This window comes from Gossypium arboreum, chromosome 12, assembly GCF_025698485.1.
Source record: "Gossypium arboreum isolate Shixiya-1 chromosome 12, ASM2569848v2, whole genome shotgun sequence".
Classification (NCBI taxonomy): domain Eukaryota; kingdom Viridiplantae; phylum Streptophyta; class Magnoliopsida; order Malvales; family Malvaceae; genus Gossypium; species Gossypium arboreum.
The window spans coordinates 28,880,201-28,899,430 of NC_069081.1; the positions used below are offsets into that span (position 1 = coordinate 28,880,201).

Genomic DNA, 19,230 nt, shown 5'->3' on the forward strand with positions numbered 1-19,230 from the left:
AATTAGAATTGAATAAAATATGAAATTAAAGCCTATTGAGTCTAGTTTTACATAGAAGAAACGATGTAATCAAAACAATTTCATTTTATAAGATATTTGAATTTTTATGAGACAAGGTTAGAATGATTTCGGGTTCCCCTATTCTGAATTTGAAAAATCATTAAAAATTGTATAAAAATATTTTGGGGTTAAAATTTATATTTTTAAATTTTTAATGAGTCTATTTTTAATAGAAATAAACAGGAACATCATCCAAATCCCGTACTAAAAGATAATTAATTTTTAGTGAAGAAAGATCAAAAATGTCAAATAGCAAAACAGGGATGAATTTGAAGAACTAACTATACTTATTGGCTAAACCATAACTTCTGAAAATTTTATGGCAGGGAGATATTTGAGTCTAGTTTTGGAAAAATCAAGCAGATCTTAATTTAGAGTTTTGTATCTCAAGATATAATAATTTATTGACTATGACTTAAGTGGACAGTTTCGTTATGAACAGTAAATAATTGTTTTAATATGTTTAAGCCTTGATTATGGTTGTGTTGGTAGCTTAATTGTGCCATGTTAAGTGCCATTGAAATTATGTATGTGAGTGTGCAAATGGGGGTGGAAAATGTCTTGGTAAATAGCCATTTTCTTGGCCACACGGGCAAAGACACGGCCGTGTGTCTCAGCCATGTAAAGGACACGGACCCGTGACACGGGCGTGTGACTTGGCCGTGTGACCTCAAATTGTGCATGACGTCATAAACAGAGAGTTACACAGGCTGAGGACATGGGCATGTCCCAAGCCACACAAGCGTGTGTATGACCACACGGCCTACCCACACAGACGTGTGACTCTTCAAAGTATGAAAATTTTCTAATTGTAGTAAAAGTTCTAAAACTTTTCGGTTTAGTCCCGAACCACCCCCAATGTATGTTTTGGGCCTCGTAAGCTCGTAATAGGGACGATATGCATCTGCATGAATGGTTTTAAGTTGATGAAATTTTATGGCCTGGTTTTGTATGATTGATTATGTTTAAGTCCGATAATGCCTCATACCCTGTCCTGACATCGGATACAGGTAAGGGGTGTTACACATTCAAGGGACGATATGATTAGTTTCAGATATAAATAATAAATAATAAATGACATAATTATTTGTAATTGTTTTGTAAACTCCGATAATGCTCTGTAACCCTGTTATGATGACGGATACGAGTTAAGGGTGTTACAAGTGAGCCAACGTGAAGACTGATGCCGATCCACTCCTGAAGAGGAAATCTAAGTGCAGAACAAGGGGAAATGGAGAGATCCAGTCGAGTAGCCTAGAAATAGTATTCTCTATTTGATTCTTTCTTATTTCATTGAAAACGCTGGTGATTACTCTATGTTTTCTACTGTATAGAAGTACAATGAATCCTTTGTTAAATGTTATCTTATTGAATCTTGTTTTTTTTTCTTTAATCTTGGGGTTTGAATGTTCTAAACACAAAAGTGTTATTGCAATCATTAACACTGGAACGTGTAGTGACAGTCCGAGCTAATAAGCATTAGCGGAAGTTGAGTAAGGACTAAAAGAATTTAGTCCACTTGTTTTTAATAGTGCCATATTGCCATCATTGGAAGGTGAGGTTAACGTGCATGGTTAAGTCCTAGATTAAATAAAAGAGTGATGTTGGTAAGATATACATTAATTTTTATTACGTCGACAATCACCTATCTTTATACCTTGTGAGTACTTAGTATACTACTAAAGATTCAAGTTGGGGATCCCAGTTTATCATTACCATATTTTATTTCATTATTTTTAGGATATTGCTCTGACAATTACCCACACAATTTAATTCAATTTCTTTTAGCTATTGCATCGACATTAATAGACAAAGAACTACCATCCCTATGGATCGATATCCGACAGACTCATATTTGTCTACTATACTTGAACAGTTTTACAACCTAGCTCTGATACCACTGAATGTAACACCCTAAACCCGACCTAGACATTATGGCAAAATCTAGAGAGTTACAATAACCTTTTCTGAAAATGTCATTTTAGAGTTACTTAGAAACCAAACAGTTCAAAGTTATTAAAATAAATATAAGTAAAACATGTAAATCCAATCTCTAAAACAACAATATGAAGAATTTGTAACAATATAAGTCCAGATAAACTAGTAAAATAACCAAGCAGAAACTGACCGAGCTCCAGCTACGTCCACCTGACTAAGTCTGAGGGTTACCTGACATCCAAACATACAGATCAAGTGAGTTTACAACTCAATGTGTAACATATATAAACAATTAAGTGAAACAATATTAAACATAGTTTCTGTCAATTTTCAAGATCAGAAATAGAAAAAAAAACAGGTAGGGATGCAGAGCATATCAGGTTGAGCCTTAACCCCCATCCGCTACACACAATCTTCGTCTATTCCTACACACCATATAGGGTATCAAGTACACTTTCATCCCTACACACTGCATGGTGACTGTATGTCACGTTTCAGAATAATTCGAAACTAGCTACCAGATCAAAGTGCGATAATTCCCAGAATCAGATATATATATATATATGTGTGTGTGTGTGTGTGTGTGTGGCTTAGCCACCAAAATCGACAGATAATTAAACTGCATACACTTCCTCCTTTAAACAACTCATCCCAATGCAAATGCAGAGCTAACAGATATCAGAGTCATATATGTAGTGATACAGATTCAGAACATATCTATTTAACAGATATCCCATCTACTTAACAGATATCACATCAAATATATGTACAAATAACATATTATACAACATTATATCATCAGATATTAAGTTTTATACCTTATTTTAGATCATACGGGCCCTATGGAAGGCCTACTTTAGACTCGAACGATGTTTACAGTCCTAGGAAAAATTTCAGAATTTTGGCCCACACGCCTATATGGGTTCACACGGCCTACATGGTTGGCCCATGTGGCTCACAGGGCATGGCACATAGTAGTGTGGCTAATATCAATGCCTCACACAGACTGTCACACGACCTGACACATGCCCGTGTAACTCAAGTCAAAGAGTCACACAGCCTAAACACACACCCGTGTCATTCGTCCATGTGACTCAAAATCAAAACAATCTCTAACACGGTCTAGGCATACAACTGTGTCACACGCTCGTGTGACCCAAGTTAATGTCTTAAGCAGCCTACCACATGGCCTAGTACACAGTTGTGTGGCTCACACAGCCATGTGGCATCGATAGCCATGGATTCCAGCTTTCGTCATTCGCAAAATTCTTGAGTTTTCGTTACACATTTGATACGAGTTTGACATAAAAGCATAAAAATGATCCCGAAACCTAAAAACATCATTACACTGACCAATTAGGAAAATTAATCGAACACCTTCATTGACCTAATAATCAAAACCAAAACTATGTCGAAACACTTCGACTCAAATATTCGAAATGAAAACTAATGCTTACCCTTACACGAAAACAACAACACAAGACTTAAACACTGCAGGATCTTGATTTGCAGCCTTTTGCCTAAGAAAGAGAACCAATTGAACACTTAAACAAAGAAATTGAATGAAATAATAGAAAAACTTAGTTTTGACAAATAACGAGCAAAAACGAACATTATCAAAAATTCACATAAGAACTTACGCTATTAACCCTTCAATCTCACAAAAACAACAAATTTCCTTGTCAAATCAACAACAAGATCAATATAGGAAGAAAAGTAAAATACCAAAAAAGAGAAAAAAAAACTATGAAAAGGAAGAAGAAAGGAAGAAAAAAATGTGAAAGGAAATTTAATTATCTTAAAATAGACTAGTTTTTATAAAATAGCATAAAATATTTTCTCTTAACTTTTGCAGAGACTCGAACACAAGACCAAAGAGTATATAACCACTGAAACAAATTCTTAATTAAGATAAAATTTGACGAACTAAGGTTAAATTTTGGGGGCATTACATCCGCAAACTCATTACTTGATATAAATATAAGTCAAAGAATATCAAGATATAGGATATGAACATTCAAACTTAAAGATCAAAAGAAAAACCTTCAAATCTTTATTTCTTTCATTTTCTCTTGTACATATCTATTAGAAGCTTATTGTTAGATCTTTTATCATTCTCATTTTTATTTATTTAGTGAACCAAACTTGAAAACACCTACCTTTCTAGAGGTTTATTTGTTTAATTCTTTATTTTTCCAATTGTATATTGGGAGGGTTTTGAATTGAGTCATAAAAAACTAGTGTGGTTCTAGATTAATCTTGAAAATCTTGAAGTTTTAGTTTAACCACAAAAAACTAAGGGGAAGAGGTTCTAACTTAGTCTTTGAAAAATTAGAAACTATAAAGGTTATACATTACTCTTGAAATGTATTAATTCTCATAGTAAATTGGGAAATTCTTAGTGGTAGAAAGCTATGTAGGGGGAAATAGATAATTAGGACCAAACCACTATAAATTATTTATACAAACTTGTCCTCTATTACCTTTTCGTTTTAAAAAAGTTTGTAAAAATTCTTAAAATATCAAGTAACCTCTCTTAATATTTAAAAACCTAACATTTTAAAAATCAATACACTTACCTAGGGTTGAATAAAAATACCATGAATTTTTAACCTTTAATTTTACCTTTTCATCCAATGTCTTATTTTTTAATAAATACATTTATCACATTGAATATTGCATAATTAAAAATACGTCGCCTTAGAAACAGGATGGGATGTCATCTCGATGAAATTTGGATTGTATTTAAAGAGTAATTTAAATTTTAAACAAGTAATCTTAATACTAAATCAAGCTGAAGATACGGAACATTTAAGAAAACTATGCTTTTTACTCGAATTTGTTTGATGATCAAGTCTCATAAAATAAAATAATTTTTCATAAAAAATTTAAAAATAAGCCACAATTCAGTTTTATTTTATTTTATGTCTTTTACCAGTTTTTGCGATTCAACTGACTATTAATTGATTCAAATAGTTCCCAATTAAATGTATATATACTAGAACATATGAGCCGGTCCAGATTTTACAATATATATCGGAAGGAAAAATGACAAGTCATATTTCATCACGCACAATTACCTCCAAATACCAAAGCGTTGGAAGCACTGGTTTGTCGTTTGTATATTCTACGATTTCACATTATTGAGACACCAAATTTACACACCAATATTACATTCGCCGTAAGTTACAGGTCGAAGTGTGATACGTCTGCATCGGGACTAAAGCTCTGCAAGTTTGATGACTGCAGGGATGCTTCACTAAAATATCTTGACAATATGAGCCTTGCTACATTCTCAGCTGCAACCGCACCCGTCTCCATGGTGCTGGCCGCATTCTCGAATGCGTTTACATAATACAAATGTTGACCATCCAAAATGAATGGTGCAAACAGTTCCGGAGCTTTATAATGCGGATAGGCTCCCCAGTTTATTCTGTTTGTCTGCAGCCTTGCACTAATAATACCAGCAGCAAATAAAAGTCATCAGCAACTAATAACGTAAAGCCCTGTAATCGATCTTTAAAGTTTAAGAACAAGGTCTTGTCATCAGACAAGGTAGAGTATGACTCCTAAAACATTCAATTTTTATGAGTCCAATTTGGAGACAGGAACTGGGGGCAACAGTGTCAAATAACGGATTGTTTCCCTCATGCAAGAGAAACCTGCACGGCTATGATATCGATATCCGTGGTGTAATTATGGTCCAAATTTTCATAAAGTATCTAAAAAGCAGTCCTTTATAGTTTCTGCAATACCACTAACAGGAAGAGCAAGCCATAAAATAGAGAATAGCCCAAGCCAATAGTTATGCTGCAAAAAGAAGTCTAGGCACAATAGTTTAAAGGACAATATGAACTTTTTTTCCAAGCCCTTATGCATAGGTAAAAAGTTAAAAATTAATTAAAAATGTTACCTAAAAATGCTATCCAGTAATGCATCTGACATTGGTTCTCGAGAAAATATTTTGTAAATTATATCATTTTCATCATGTTGCTTGAGAACTGAAATGCATGTGAATGGAAGGTCAGGATCCTCTAATGTGCCAACCAGTTCTGGAATCTCAGCAACAGTGCGCAGACCAAAATAGGCCTTGCCAAGAGAAACGAAAACAGCAGGTTGACAGAATTAGATATCAAACATTTAGTAAAGAGATTCACTAGAAAAGCCATTAGCAACTCCCAGAGTACTTACTGGATTCAAGAGGCCTCTCACAAAGGTTGCATGTGTATGCTGCAATTTCCTCTCACGAATTGAAACAGCAGGTGAAAATTGGATGTTTACTTCATCAAGGGGTGTAGCAACCACTGCAACTTCACATGAATAACTGTTTCCTTTTGTGGAGTTAAGTTCATAATATTCTCCAAGATAAGAGATGGATTCTATTTCTTCATTAAGGTGCAAAAAAACATCAGAACTATTAATTAGTCCAGAAGCCATCTGCCAGTTCCCTCCATCAACGGCCCATAATCCTCCCCCAGATCCTGCCAATGAAACTGCTCCAGCAAGTCCACTAATATACACACTTTGTCCATAATTGATTCTTGTTATGACCTTCACAATGCAACATAATAATGGCTTGTTAGCCACTCCAGAAGTAGAACCTTAACTAGAATTAGAAGTCCATTTTCCAAAGACACTGGAAAAGGCCTCCCTTGTAATGGATCAAACTAAAGGAACTCTAATTTACAGAATAAGTTAAATTTTTTAGGGGAATGAATATAATGGACTCCCTCCAACTAAAAACAACAGTTTGCATATGTCTTGTTTCTATCTTTAGGCAAATTTCATGCAAAGAAATTTTAAAGCAATGACTTTAACATACTAAACTAAGCCATTCCAATAAGTGAGGCAGCTGCCAAGGGTTCATAATATATGTGCTCAAGGATTCTACTAAACTAAAGTTGCACGATTTTATTTATTTCTATTACATTGAATCTAAATTGCACCAAAAACTGCAACACTAAATAACTAGGTAAAGAAACCACAACCATTAGAATTACCAACATAGCACAACAGTTTGATATAAATCTACATGTGCTTCCATTAAGCTTAAAACAATAAAGGCAAAGGTAGCTTGTAATACTTACAGTAACAAGCTCTTCTATCAATAAGGGAGACAACTTGATGCCAATGAGTTCATCTTGCAAAGTTTGAGTTGTGAGATTATATAAACCAGCCCATTTAAGCATCTCATCCACTGTTTCAAAGATGGGTCTTCTTTCAGGGCTTTCATAGTACTTCAAGAAGCTATCCACAGTACTCTGTAGTGCACAACATCATCACATTTCAGATCACTCTATAGAAAATATAATCAGGTTAGGCTTCTGGTTTCATTGCAGGTATTACTATTTACTCTCTGTTTTCTCAAAAGAGAATGCTAATATGATGCAAAACCAGAATTGTTTCGTAGTATAAAAGTACAATTAAAGATTCAGCTATCAAATAATAATGTCGAAAGATGAGAAATTTGATCTTTACACTTGAAAAATAAAAAAATAAAAATGCACCTTTTTGGGTAAAAAGAAAAAGGCAATAAAAAGAACAAAAACCTCAACGAAGCTGCCCATCTTTAGAAGAGAGAAGCCATAGCGGAAAAAGATGCGAAAAGAATTAACATAGGAAACAATCTTCTGCACCAATGGAAACTTGGAATCCACTTGAAGGGTTTTGAAAACAAATTTCTTCCCATCCCAGATCCCAAGTGACATCGAATCATCATCCTCCGAGGCAGGCGGCGGTTTGACCTTCAAACCAAGAAGATTCGAGTAGTTAAGAGCGTGGTAGTTCTTGGGGTGAAGAATTGAAGCACCAGCCTCAAAAGTTTCACCGCCAATGGAGACAGTGGCCATGCGACCACCGACGACGTAGCTACGCTCGAAGATCTTGATGTTGGGAGGTCTGGGTTGGGAAGGGGAGGGATGGAAGTAGTGGCGTAGGAAGTGGGCGACGGAGGAACCGCCGATGCCGCTGCCGACGATGCAGACAGTAGGCGGAGGTAAGGCATCGGTAGGTAGTGAGAAGATGAGAGGTTGTAAACGAAGGAAGAGGAGGATAAGAAAACTAAAACTAGGTTTGGGATCGGAATACATTTTTGTTCCTTCGGGTTTCAGCAGAGGAAATCTCAGTCCATTTCCACGGCGAAAATACAGGTATTTATATACTGTAAGCGTGATCAAACAGCCAAGTAGCACTATTTTATAATGGTTGACTAGGCGGGAGCTCTAAGATGAGGATATGTGGGGACAGACTGGTTTAGCAAATTACTTTAATTTCATCAACGTTACTACCCCCGGAGTAATCCAAACTTTCTCGGTCGTGTGCTTATAGATGACTTATCAAAGATTTCGCTCACATATGATAACCATTGAGTCAATTATTGCAAAATGACATAGGATACAATTAGTTCACTGGTAATAGAGTTATAATAGAATAGAATTGCAATCAGTAATTTAATTATTTAGTTGAATAGAATAGAACTATAACAATATTTTTATGTTTGATTGAATAGAATGATGTTGTAATAGTATTTTTTTAGGTAGATGATTATTGATATTGTTATTAAATTTTAATAGGATTATTATTAAAAATAATTTAATAAAATAATAAATAATTTAATTATATTTTAACATAATTATTATTAAATATAATTTAATAAAATAATATATAATTTAATAAAATTCTTAATATAATTATTATTATATTAATTAAAAATCATAATATATAATACTATAAAAATAATATATAATCTACTTTATTATTTTTAAACGCACTACATATTTAATGTGTTAAAATATCATTAGTGAAATAAATAATTTAATTATTCTACAATAAAAAATATTAGAAGTAATAAATAACTTAAAAATTATATTTCACATCCAAACATAATATTCATATATCAACAAAAGTTACATAATTTCATTAGTTTATATGTCATAATCCATATCTTATAAAATTTTACAACCTCAAAAAGTTATAACATTGTAATGACATTCTATCATGTCATTATACCATCCAAAGATTACAAAGACAAAAAGCTATCAAAATAAATGAGCATTTGCGTTAGATGATTTGGAATTTTGCTTAATGCGCGATAGCGCTCATCCTCAGTTAAACCTTCTACTTCACATAATGTTGGATATAATTTTAGAGCACTTTCTTGAATGGTCATTTCTGACTTTTGTTGAATTAGCACCTTGGAGGCAATACTCCTACTGATTTCAACGCCAATGGCCCATATGTTTTCCGCCAATAAAGTGGCAGCATCATTAAATAAAGTAGAAGAAATATGATCACTTGCATAAAAAATCTTTCTTTTCTTCTTTGAAAATGTGGAATCACCTTGGTTTATAGCTGGTTGCTGTTGTGTGCCTGAAAGGTCCATGTCATCCAAAGAAACATCAGCTTCGCATCCATGGAAATCGTTTCTCTCTTCATGAGTATTTGTAGTAGATACATCCTCAACATCTATTTCTTCAATAATATCAACGGTTGTTTGAGCATCTTTCCCAGTGGCTCGATCTTTTGCGTAGATGGCAGTAAGTTAGTCATAATAAAGGAAACTACGATGTTTGAATTGAGCCGCTTATTTATGACTCTGTAAAAATGAGGAATTCATATTAGATATAAGTTTAGTCAAAATAAGATAAGAAAGACTTGAAATAATTCTTACATTTATATATGAGTTCCACACCGCATCTTCAGCAACAACAAGCTGCCTATGCTCATCCCAACCAAAACCACTATTGTTTTTTCCACTGAGCATGTCATAAACGATTGATCAAACCCTTTTCAATGTCCTAATCCTCGATTCAAGATTAGGTTTAGCCTTCAACTTGGCATTGGGTAAAACTTTTTCTAACTTTTTTCCAACTCATTTAAATAACCGACTTTAAATCCCGTATCAGCATTAAAGATTCCAACATTGTGCTAGTCGACCATACAGGCAACCAACGGAGCAACTTCTTCTGGAAGCCATTTCCTTTTGGTTCCTCGAGAATTTTGGGAAGAAACACTTGCTTGTGAAAAACTTGACATAACTATCTTAAGAGAAAAAATTTAAACATAAGTTCAATATTATGAATAAAAAAGTCAACACTTTATAAAATTATAACACATGATGAATCAATAGAAAATAAATTATAATTCAACAAGTCTAGTTCAATACAAAAAATAATTCAAACACCACCAAAGTCTCAAAAAGTCAACACTTTATTGAAATCTTGTTGTCATTCACGTGCTTGCCCACATTACATTACATTATAGAGTGAATAAGATTGGGGAAAAATTTCAACACTCCCTAGATATATCTCATGGGCTGGGGAAAAAATTGGAAATACATCTTAGTAACAAATTAGCCTCTCAGCCTTACCAATTGCTTGTTAAATTTAATCATGACTGGATGAGTAGATTCTAACTGCAGTAGGTCTAGACTAATATCATCACCTGCTCATGATAGCAAAAAGGAATCGAGCCTATTAAAAATTTGAAAATAATTATTTAACAAAGTGACAAACATCTAAAATAAAAATAAATGAATTTAAATAACTAAGATGCATCATCAAACTACAGGTCAAAACCTACAGCTAAAAATGCCAAAAAATATAGCACATAAACAACATTTTGCAAGAGAATAGAAAAAGATACATGACAAATGCACTTAATGTAACACCCCGTACCCGAGACCGTTTCCGGAGTCGGACACGAGGGGTTAACAGACTTAATTCCCTTATTTTTACAGTCCATTTTAAAAATTTCCAGACTAGCTGGCTAACTGCGTCACTGTCACCTTAAAAATCATATCTTGAGTTCCAAAACTCGAAAATCAGTTTCGTAAATTTTCCCTGAAACTAGACTCATATATCCATCTAAAAATGTTTTTTCTAGAATTTTTGGTCCGGCCAATTAGTACAGTTTATTAGTTAAAGTCTCCCCTGTTTCAGGGTTTGACTGCTCTGATCTTCATGCATTACGACTTATATATCTCCCTGTACAGGGCTTCAATACTTATGCCTTTTGTTTCTAAAGAAACTAGACTCGAAAAGGAATCTATACATATATGGCATGACTTCTAACTATCTCTGGTTAATTTATAATGAATTTCCTAAGTTCGAACAGGGAATCCAGAAAATGCTCTGGCCCTGTTTCACAAAAACTTTAAAATCTCATAAAATACTGTTCATATGATCGTTTCATTACTTCCCTATGAAAATAGATTCATCAAGGTTCAATTAAATAATTTATTCACTATTTAATTCCATTCTTACTATTTTTAGTGATTTTTCAAATCCACACCACTGCTGCTGTCAGCATCTGTTTTTAAGGTAAACCTTACCTATTTCATGGTTTTCCATGAATCAACTAGAGTTTGTCATACATAGCATCAAAATAATCATAATTAACCATTCCCAATGGCTAATCGTTACCAAACATTTCCATACCTCTCAATGAACAACATACAAGACGATTATAATGCTATGCTCAAAGTGTATATAAGCCATTTTCGCATGGCTATCCAAATTTATACAAAACCAAAGGGTACATGACCAACAACAAAAAGGGTAGTCCTATACATGCCATTTTCAGAGTTCAACCAAAAGTGTACCAAGGGGGGGGGCTTTGATAGTGTGGACGACTTCGACTTCGATAATCCCGAATCCGATGGTGATTTAACCAAAATCTATAAAAAGAGAATCAAAGAAACGGAGTAAGCATTTAATGCTTAGTAAGTTTTGAATAATGAAATTAGTTTCGGCTAAGGTATAACATTCATATGGCTAAATGGATAACTTCATATATGCACATTCTCATAAACATACTTACTTCACACTTCAATCAATATATTCATTCACAAGGAATCAAACCTAACTAAAGGCCGAAAATTCGTTAATCAATTGAACGAATACTATTTAAAACGAATCGACTTTTCCGATGCATATACGAAACATACCTCATCGTTTGGATTTTATGAGCGTATTAATTTGAAATTTACAGCAAGATCGCTCATTCCCAAACCAAGTACCTTCGGAGTTTAGCCGGATATAGCTACTAGCTCAAATGCCTTTGGGACTTAGCTGCCTTCGGGACTTAGCCCAGTTATAGTAACTCGCACAAATGCCTTCGGACTTAGCCCGGTTATAGTAACTTGCACAAATGCCTTGGGACTTAGCCGGATATAGTAACTCGCATTAAATGCCTTGGGCTTAGCCCGAATTAGCCACTAGCACAAATGCCTTGGGACTTAGCCCGGTTATCAATCGAATATCCATGCACATATCAATAAATCATGACACATCAATATTTCATTTTCATAACTAGAATTCAAACACAATTCACTTATCAAGCATTATCATTTTCGCTCAATAGCTACATACAAAGGGCATGATTTTGATTTGCTTATAACATAATCTAATCGAATCATAATCTAAGTTTCATTACTCGAAAACTTACCTCGGATGTTGTCGAACGATTTCGACGGCTATTCGATCACTTTTTCCTTTCCCTTATCCAACTTTGGTCCTCTAAGCTCTTGAGCTAATTCAAACAAATTTAACTTATTAAAGTCTCATTATGCTAGCTTATGGCCGAATATGACAATGAATTTGATAGGTCATATGGCCACCTTTAGCTCAAATACAAAATGGTCATACGCATTTTAATCACATTAAGCAATTTAATACCATTAATCGACATTTCCTCATGTGCAACTTTATGACCGAATACACATATCATTAATTCAATATCAATTAACTAAGCACTTAAACAAATTCTCTTTAACTATACACACATTCGGCAATGACAAAGACAATTTAGCAAACCTTAAATTCAACTTATAACAATATATATATATATATATATATATTCAATATTCAAAGCATTTAACATCACTCCATCATAATTTTTACATCATGGCCGAATGTTCCTTTGAACCATTTACCCTTACAAGGCATAAATTTCACCATCAAAACTAACAAGCTTATAATCCCATGACCGAAACCTCTAACAACACCAATTGAGAATACTTCATGGGTTTGAGGTAAAACTAAGAAAGAAACTCATAAATATCGAGATATAAACACTAACATTGTTCATCTAGACTTAGCATGAAACAACATCCATCACCCTTATAATTACCATAGCCGAAAACCTTACTCATTCCAAAATCCAAATCTCAACTTGGGTCACAAAAATAACTTGATATCTCATCAACACAACATCAACACCAAGCAAGAATGATACATCCATGGCCGAGTGTCATCTCCATCACATAGCAAGATTTAGACCATGGGCTAGGTAGAACTCAAGCTAACAACTAAAACATGCATGCATCTCATGGAACATCATCAAACATACCTTAGTCTAGCAAACCACCATAGCCAATTTCCTCAAAGCTCTTTTTCCTTCTTTTTCTTTCTTCTATTCGGCCAAGAACAACATGAGAGCTTTTTTTTTTCTTTCTTTCTTTTTCTTTCTTCTATTCGGTCAAGAACAACATGAGAGCTTTTTTTTTTTCTTTTTCTTTTTTCATCATCATTTACCTTCCCATTATTATTTTATTGCCCATACTCCTTATTTTATTTTTCCTAACATAAAGCATTAACCCAACATGTTCATGACATGTTTTTTTAGCCATAACATTTTGTCCACCCTCATGCTCATGGCCGGCCACTACTAATTAGGGGGGGAAAATTGACATGCAAGTCCACCCTTTTGATTACATGCACTAATAGATCCTTATAGATTAACCTATCACATTTCAAAAGTGTCACACATAAGTCCTATTGACTAAATTCACATGCAATTTACTAAATCGAAGCTTAAAACTTTCACACATTCATATTCACATATTTTAGACAATAAATATCATATTCAAATAATTTGGTGACTCGGTTTAGCGGTCCCGAAACCGCTTTCCGACTAGGTCACTTTAGGGCTGTCACAACTCTCCCCCACTTAAGAAATTTTCGTCCCCGAAAATCTTACCGGTAAATAAGTTTGGGTATCGTTCTTTCATAGAGTTCTCGGGTTCCCAAGTAGCTTCTTCCATCCCGTGTTTGAGCCATAACACTTTTACTAAAGGAACCTTTTTGTTTCGCAACTCTCTCACTTCACGAGCTAGGATACGAATTGGTTCTTCTTCATAACTCATATCGGTTTGAATTTCAACCTCAGAGGGACTTATTATGTGCGAGGATCGATCAGAACGTCAAGCATCGAAACATGAAAAACGTTATGGATCCTTTCAAGTTCAGGGGATAAAAGCAACCTATATGCAACTGGACCAACTCGTTCGGAGATTTCATACGGCCTAATGAATCTCGGACTCAACTTGCCCTTACGCCCAAATCGAGTATTTTTTCCAAGGTGAAACTTTAAGAAACACTTTATCTCCCACCGATACTCAATGTCCTTTCGTTTCAAATCGCGCGACGACTTTCGACGATCGATGTCGCCTTCAGACTTTCACAAATTATTTTTACTTTTTGCTCAGCATCTTTAATCAAGTCAACTCCGAAAATTTTTCTTTCACCGAGCTCGGTCCAAAACAATGGTGTACGGCATTTTCGACCGTACAAAGCCTCGTAAGGCGCCATCTTAATGCTTGACTGAAAACTATTGTTGTAAGCGAACTCAATCAAAGGTAGATACCGTTCCCACGAACCACTAAACTCAAGGATGCAGCATCTCAACATATCCTCGAGTATCTGAATTATCCGCTTGGATTGACCATCGGTTTGGGGATGAAAAGCGGTGCTAAAATGCAACTTGGTACCCAAAGCTTCTTGCAATTTCTTCCAAAATCGTGAGGTGAATCTCAGATCTCTATTCGACACAATAGAAATGGGCACCCCGTGTAATCTCACAATCTGAGAAACATACAATTCAGCTAGTTTATCCAATGAAAAATCCGTACGTACGGGAATAAAATGAGCCGACTTAGTCAGTCTATCAACAACAACCCAAATCGCATCTTTCTTACTTGTCGACAATGGCAATCCAGACACAAAATCCATCGTGACTCGATCCCATTTCCATTCAGGTACCATGATCGGCTGGAGTAAACCCGTAGGCACTTGATGTTCTGCCTTCACTTGCTGACATATTAAACACTTCGAAACAAAATCGGAAATGTCTCGTTTCATACCATGCCACCAAAACTGACGTCTCAGATCGTTGTACATTTTCGTACTTCCGGGTGAATTGACATTCGCTACAATGAGCTTCGCTCGTAATCATCGAAATGAGTTCTGAATTTCTTGGAACACACAAATGACTTCTGAACCTCAAACAATCGTCATCATCAATTTGAAACTCTGATTCCGTATTCGGAACACATTCAGCCTGTTTTGCAACCAATTCATCATCGACTTTCTGAGCTTCACGAATTTGATGGATCAACAATGGTTTGGCCTTTAATTCTGCCACTAACACATTGTCGGATAGAACGGACAAGTGTACATTCATCGCTCATAAAGCAAACAGTGATTTACGACTTAAGGCATCCGCAACCACATTAGCCTTTCCCGGGTGATAGTCAATGACAAGCTCATAATCTTTCAACAACTCGAGCCAACATCTTTGTCGCAGATTTAAGTCTCTTTGAGTCATCAAATATTTGAGACTTTTGTGATCCGAATATACATGGCACTTCTCACCAAATAAGTAATGTCGCCATATTTTCAAGGCGAACACAATGGCAGCTAGTTCAAGATCATGGGTCGGATAATTTTTCTCTTGTGGCCTTAATTGTCTCGACGCATAGGCCACAGCTCGACCTTCTTGCATCAATACGCAACCCAACCCAAGTAGGGAGGCATCACTATAGATGACAAACTTTTTGCCTGATTCGGGCTGCACTAGAATTGGAGCTTCAGTCAAATAAGTTTTCAGTTGATCAAAACTTTTCTAACATTTTTCCGTCCATTCGAACTTAACATCTTTTTGAAGTAGCTTCATTATTGGTGTGGCTATCATCGAGAAACCTTTTACAAACCGTCGGTAGTAACCGGCAAGTCCCAAAAAGCTCCGAACCTCAGTAATATTTCTCGGAGGCTTCCAGTTAAGTATGGCCGAAATTTTGTTCGGATCAACTCGAATAAACCAGAACTCACACTTACTGAACTTAGCATATAACTGCTTATCCCGTAAAATTTACAACACTAATCCCAGGTGTTCAGCATGATCCGTTTCATTTCTCGAATAGACTAAAATATCATCGATAAACACAACTACAAACTGATCCAAATACGGTCTAAAAATCCGATTCATCAAATCCATAAATACCGCGGGGGCATTAGTGAGCCCAAATGGCATCACTAAGAATTCGTAGTGACCGTATCTCGTTCTGAAAGCAGTTTTGGGTATATCCGAATCTCGAATTCGCAACTGATAATAACCCGATCTCAAATCTATCTTTGAAAACACTGAGGCTCCCTTTAGTTGATCAAACAAATCGTCAATACGTGGTATCGGATATTTATTCTTTATTGTCACCTTATTCAGCTGACGATAATCGATGCACAACCTCATGGTTCCGTCCTTCTTTTCACAAACAATCTTGGTGCACCCCAATGTGAGAAACTTGGTCGAGCGAAACCTCTATCCGTCAACTCTTGCAATCGAAGCTTTCAACTCTTTTAACTCGGTTGGTGCCATACGACACGGAGCTATCGAAATCGGTGTAGTCCTGTACAAGCTCGATGCTAAACTCTACCTCCGAACAGTGGTAAACCCGGTAATTCTTTGGGAAAAACATCCGGGTATTCACAAACCACTGGCACAGATTCAGGCTTCTTTTCTAACTCTTTGTCATCAAGTACATACGCAAGGTATGCTTCGCACCCCTTTCTTACATATTTCTGAGCCAACATCGATGACATTACAGCTGGCGACCCATTCAAGTCGGTAGACTCAACTCGAATCATCTCATTATTTGCACACCTCAAATTGATAGTTTTTCTTTTGCAATTTACAACTGCATCGTGAACGGTTAGCCAATCTATACCGAGGATAACATCAAATTCATCAAACGGCAAAAGCATCAAATTGGCCAGAAAGTAGTAACCTCGGATTTCTAAGGGACATTTCTTACACACTTTGTCGACAAGCACATAACGACCCAAGGGATTTGACACCCGAATTACGAACTCAGTAGACTCAACAGGTAAAGTCTTACTGGTTGCTAAGGTTTTACATATATAAGAATGAGTAGAACCAGGGTCAATCAAAGCAATCACATTAGTATCAAAGAGAGTGAAAGTACCGGTAATAACATCAGGCGAAGAAGCATCCTTGCGTGCACGTATAGCATAAGCTCTAGCAGGAGCACAAGCCTCAAATCTGGTTGTAGCATCTCTAGATCCTCTCTGACCGCCACTAGCATTGCCCGTATTCCTAGATGGTCTACCCCGAGCAATAGTAGCACCAGGTTTCCCACTCTGATTTACATTCTGTTCAGACAACCTCGGGCAATCTTTAATAAAGAGGTCAACTGATCCTGTAACGCCTCCACGCCTGAGACCATCGCCGGAGTCGAGTATGAGGTGTTACTAAGCTTAGTTTAACATTTTTAGAACTTTGGATTATTGTTTCTACATTCATAGCTTTTAAGCTACTTGCGTCACAGTCACAAGAAAAATCATATCTCGAGTTACGAAACTTGAAATCAAGATCCGTAAATTTTCCCTGAATCTAGACTCATATATCTATCTAATAATTTTTTTCTAGAATTTTTGGTTACACCAATTAGTACAGTTTATTAGTTAAAGTTACCCCTGTTTCAGGACTCGACTGGTCTAACCTCTGTTTACTACGAACCACATTTCTCCTTGTAAAAAATTCATATGACTATGAGATTTGTTTCTACTAAAAATATACTCAATAAGGATTCTGAGGATATAAAATATACCACCTAATTATATCTTTATAATTTATGATGAATTTCTAAAGTTGGAGCAGGGGATTCAAAAACTGCTATGACCCTGTTTCACTAAAATTCAAATATCTTCTAACATATAATTCCTTTACCAGTTTCATTTGTTTCATATGAACCTAGACATAATAAGATTCAATTTGATATGTAGTCCATCACTAAATTCAATTTCTATGATTTTTAGTAAATTTTCAAACTCGCGTCGTTGTTGTTGTTGAAGATTCATTTATGGCAAATTTCATCCTTTTATGAGTTTTATGCACTAAGTATCTTAATAGTTTTCCTTAACATCAAACATAATCTACACTAACCATTTTCATAATTTATCATGATCAAGCATTTCCTCAACCATTCCATAACCATACCATAAGATCATTTACACAAAATAGGTATATTGCTATACATGCCATACTTAAATTTACAAGCCATTTACCAAAAGTCTTAGGATAGTGTGGTGAGCCTTGACCTATCCCGACTCTCGAGCTGGCTTGTCCAAAACTACAATGAGTAAGAAGGAGGAATAAGCATAAATGCTTAGTAAGTTCATATGCAAATAATAAGTAACATAACAACAGTTATACCAATCAACATTAGCATACATCAATAAAACACATATCACATTTCGATCATTTTCATCATCTTATTACCTTATAGTGGTTGTATCAATACTCAACCCGAGGGTTAAATACATACCTGTCCAAAATAACCATTTCACATCACTCACCAATACTTCTCTTTACATCTCGAATATTCCTCCATTGAGTAGAACTTTACCCGTTGAACACATCGAATATAATTGGATACATGGATAATTTGCATATAAGTGCCACATATTCAATCAAGCAATCATGTAACCCGCCCATAAGCGAACTCGGACTCAACTCAATGAGCTCGGCGTTCAGCATCCATAAGTGAACTCGGACTCAACTCAACGAGTTCGGATGCCTAGTTACATCTCACGAACTCGGACTCAACTCAACGAGTTCGGACATTCGCATCCATAAGTGAACTCGGACTCAACTCAACGAGTTCGGATGCTCAACCATCCTAGTGACATGTCACTTGTATCCTAATCAATTCCTAAGGTTCAAACGGGCTTTTCCTCGAACACTTATCCTTGCCGTCTTCCGTAGAATGCCAAGTCAATACTCGGTAACAATTATATTTAACAAGTAGTTCACATAATTTACATATTATTTGAAATTAACCACAAAGCATACATTTCATAATAAAATTCAGCTTAACATATAATTAACATCAATAACTTAAAATAACCATTATGCTACATTATTTACACACGAACT

The 19,230-nt window shown here is 35.4% G+C and overlaps 1 protein-coding gene across 1 annotated transcript; it reads right to left on the bottom strand.

Annotated features, from left to right (window-relative positions):
- Nucleotides 1–4,961: 4,961 nt before the first annotated feature.
- LOC108483661 (farnesylcysteine lyase) lies at nucleotides 4,962–8,316 on the bottom strand. The gene is made up of 5 exons (XM_017787177.2): nucleotides 7,548–8,316; nucleotides 7,086–7,259; nucleotides 6,190–6,549; nucleotides 5,912–6,087; nucleotides 4,962–5,452 (listed from the first exon to the last, which is right to left on the bottom strand). The coding sequence occupies exons 1-5, from the start codon at nucleotides 8,085–8,087 to the stop codon at nucleotides 5,185–5,187; spliced, it is 1,518 nt and encodes a 505-aa protein (XP_017642666.1). The 5' UTR covers nucleotides 8,088–8,316; the 3' UTR covers nucleotides 4,962–5,184.
- Between the last annotated feature and the right edge of the window lie 10,914 nt (nucleotides 8,317–19,230).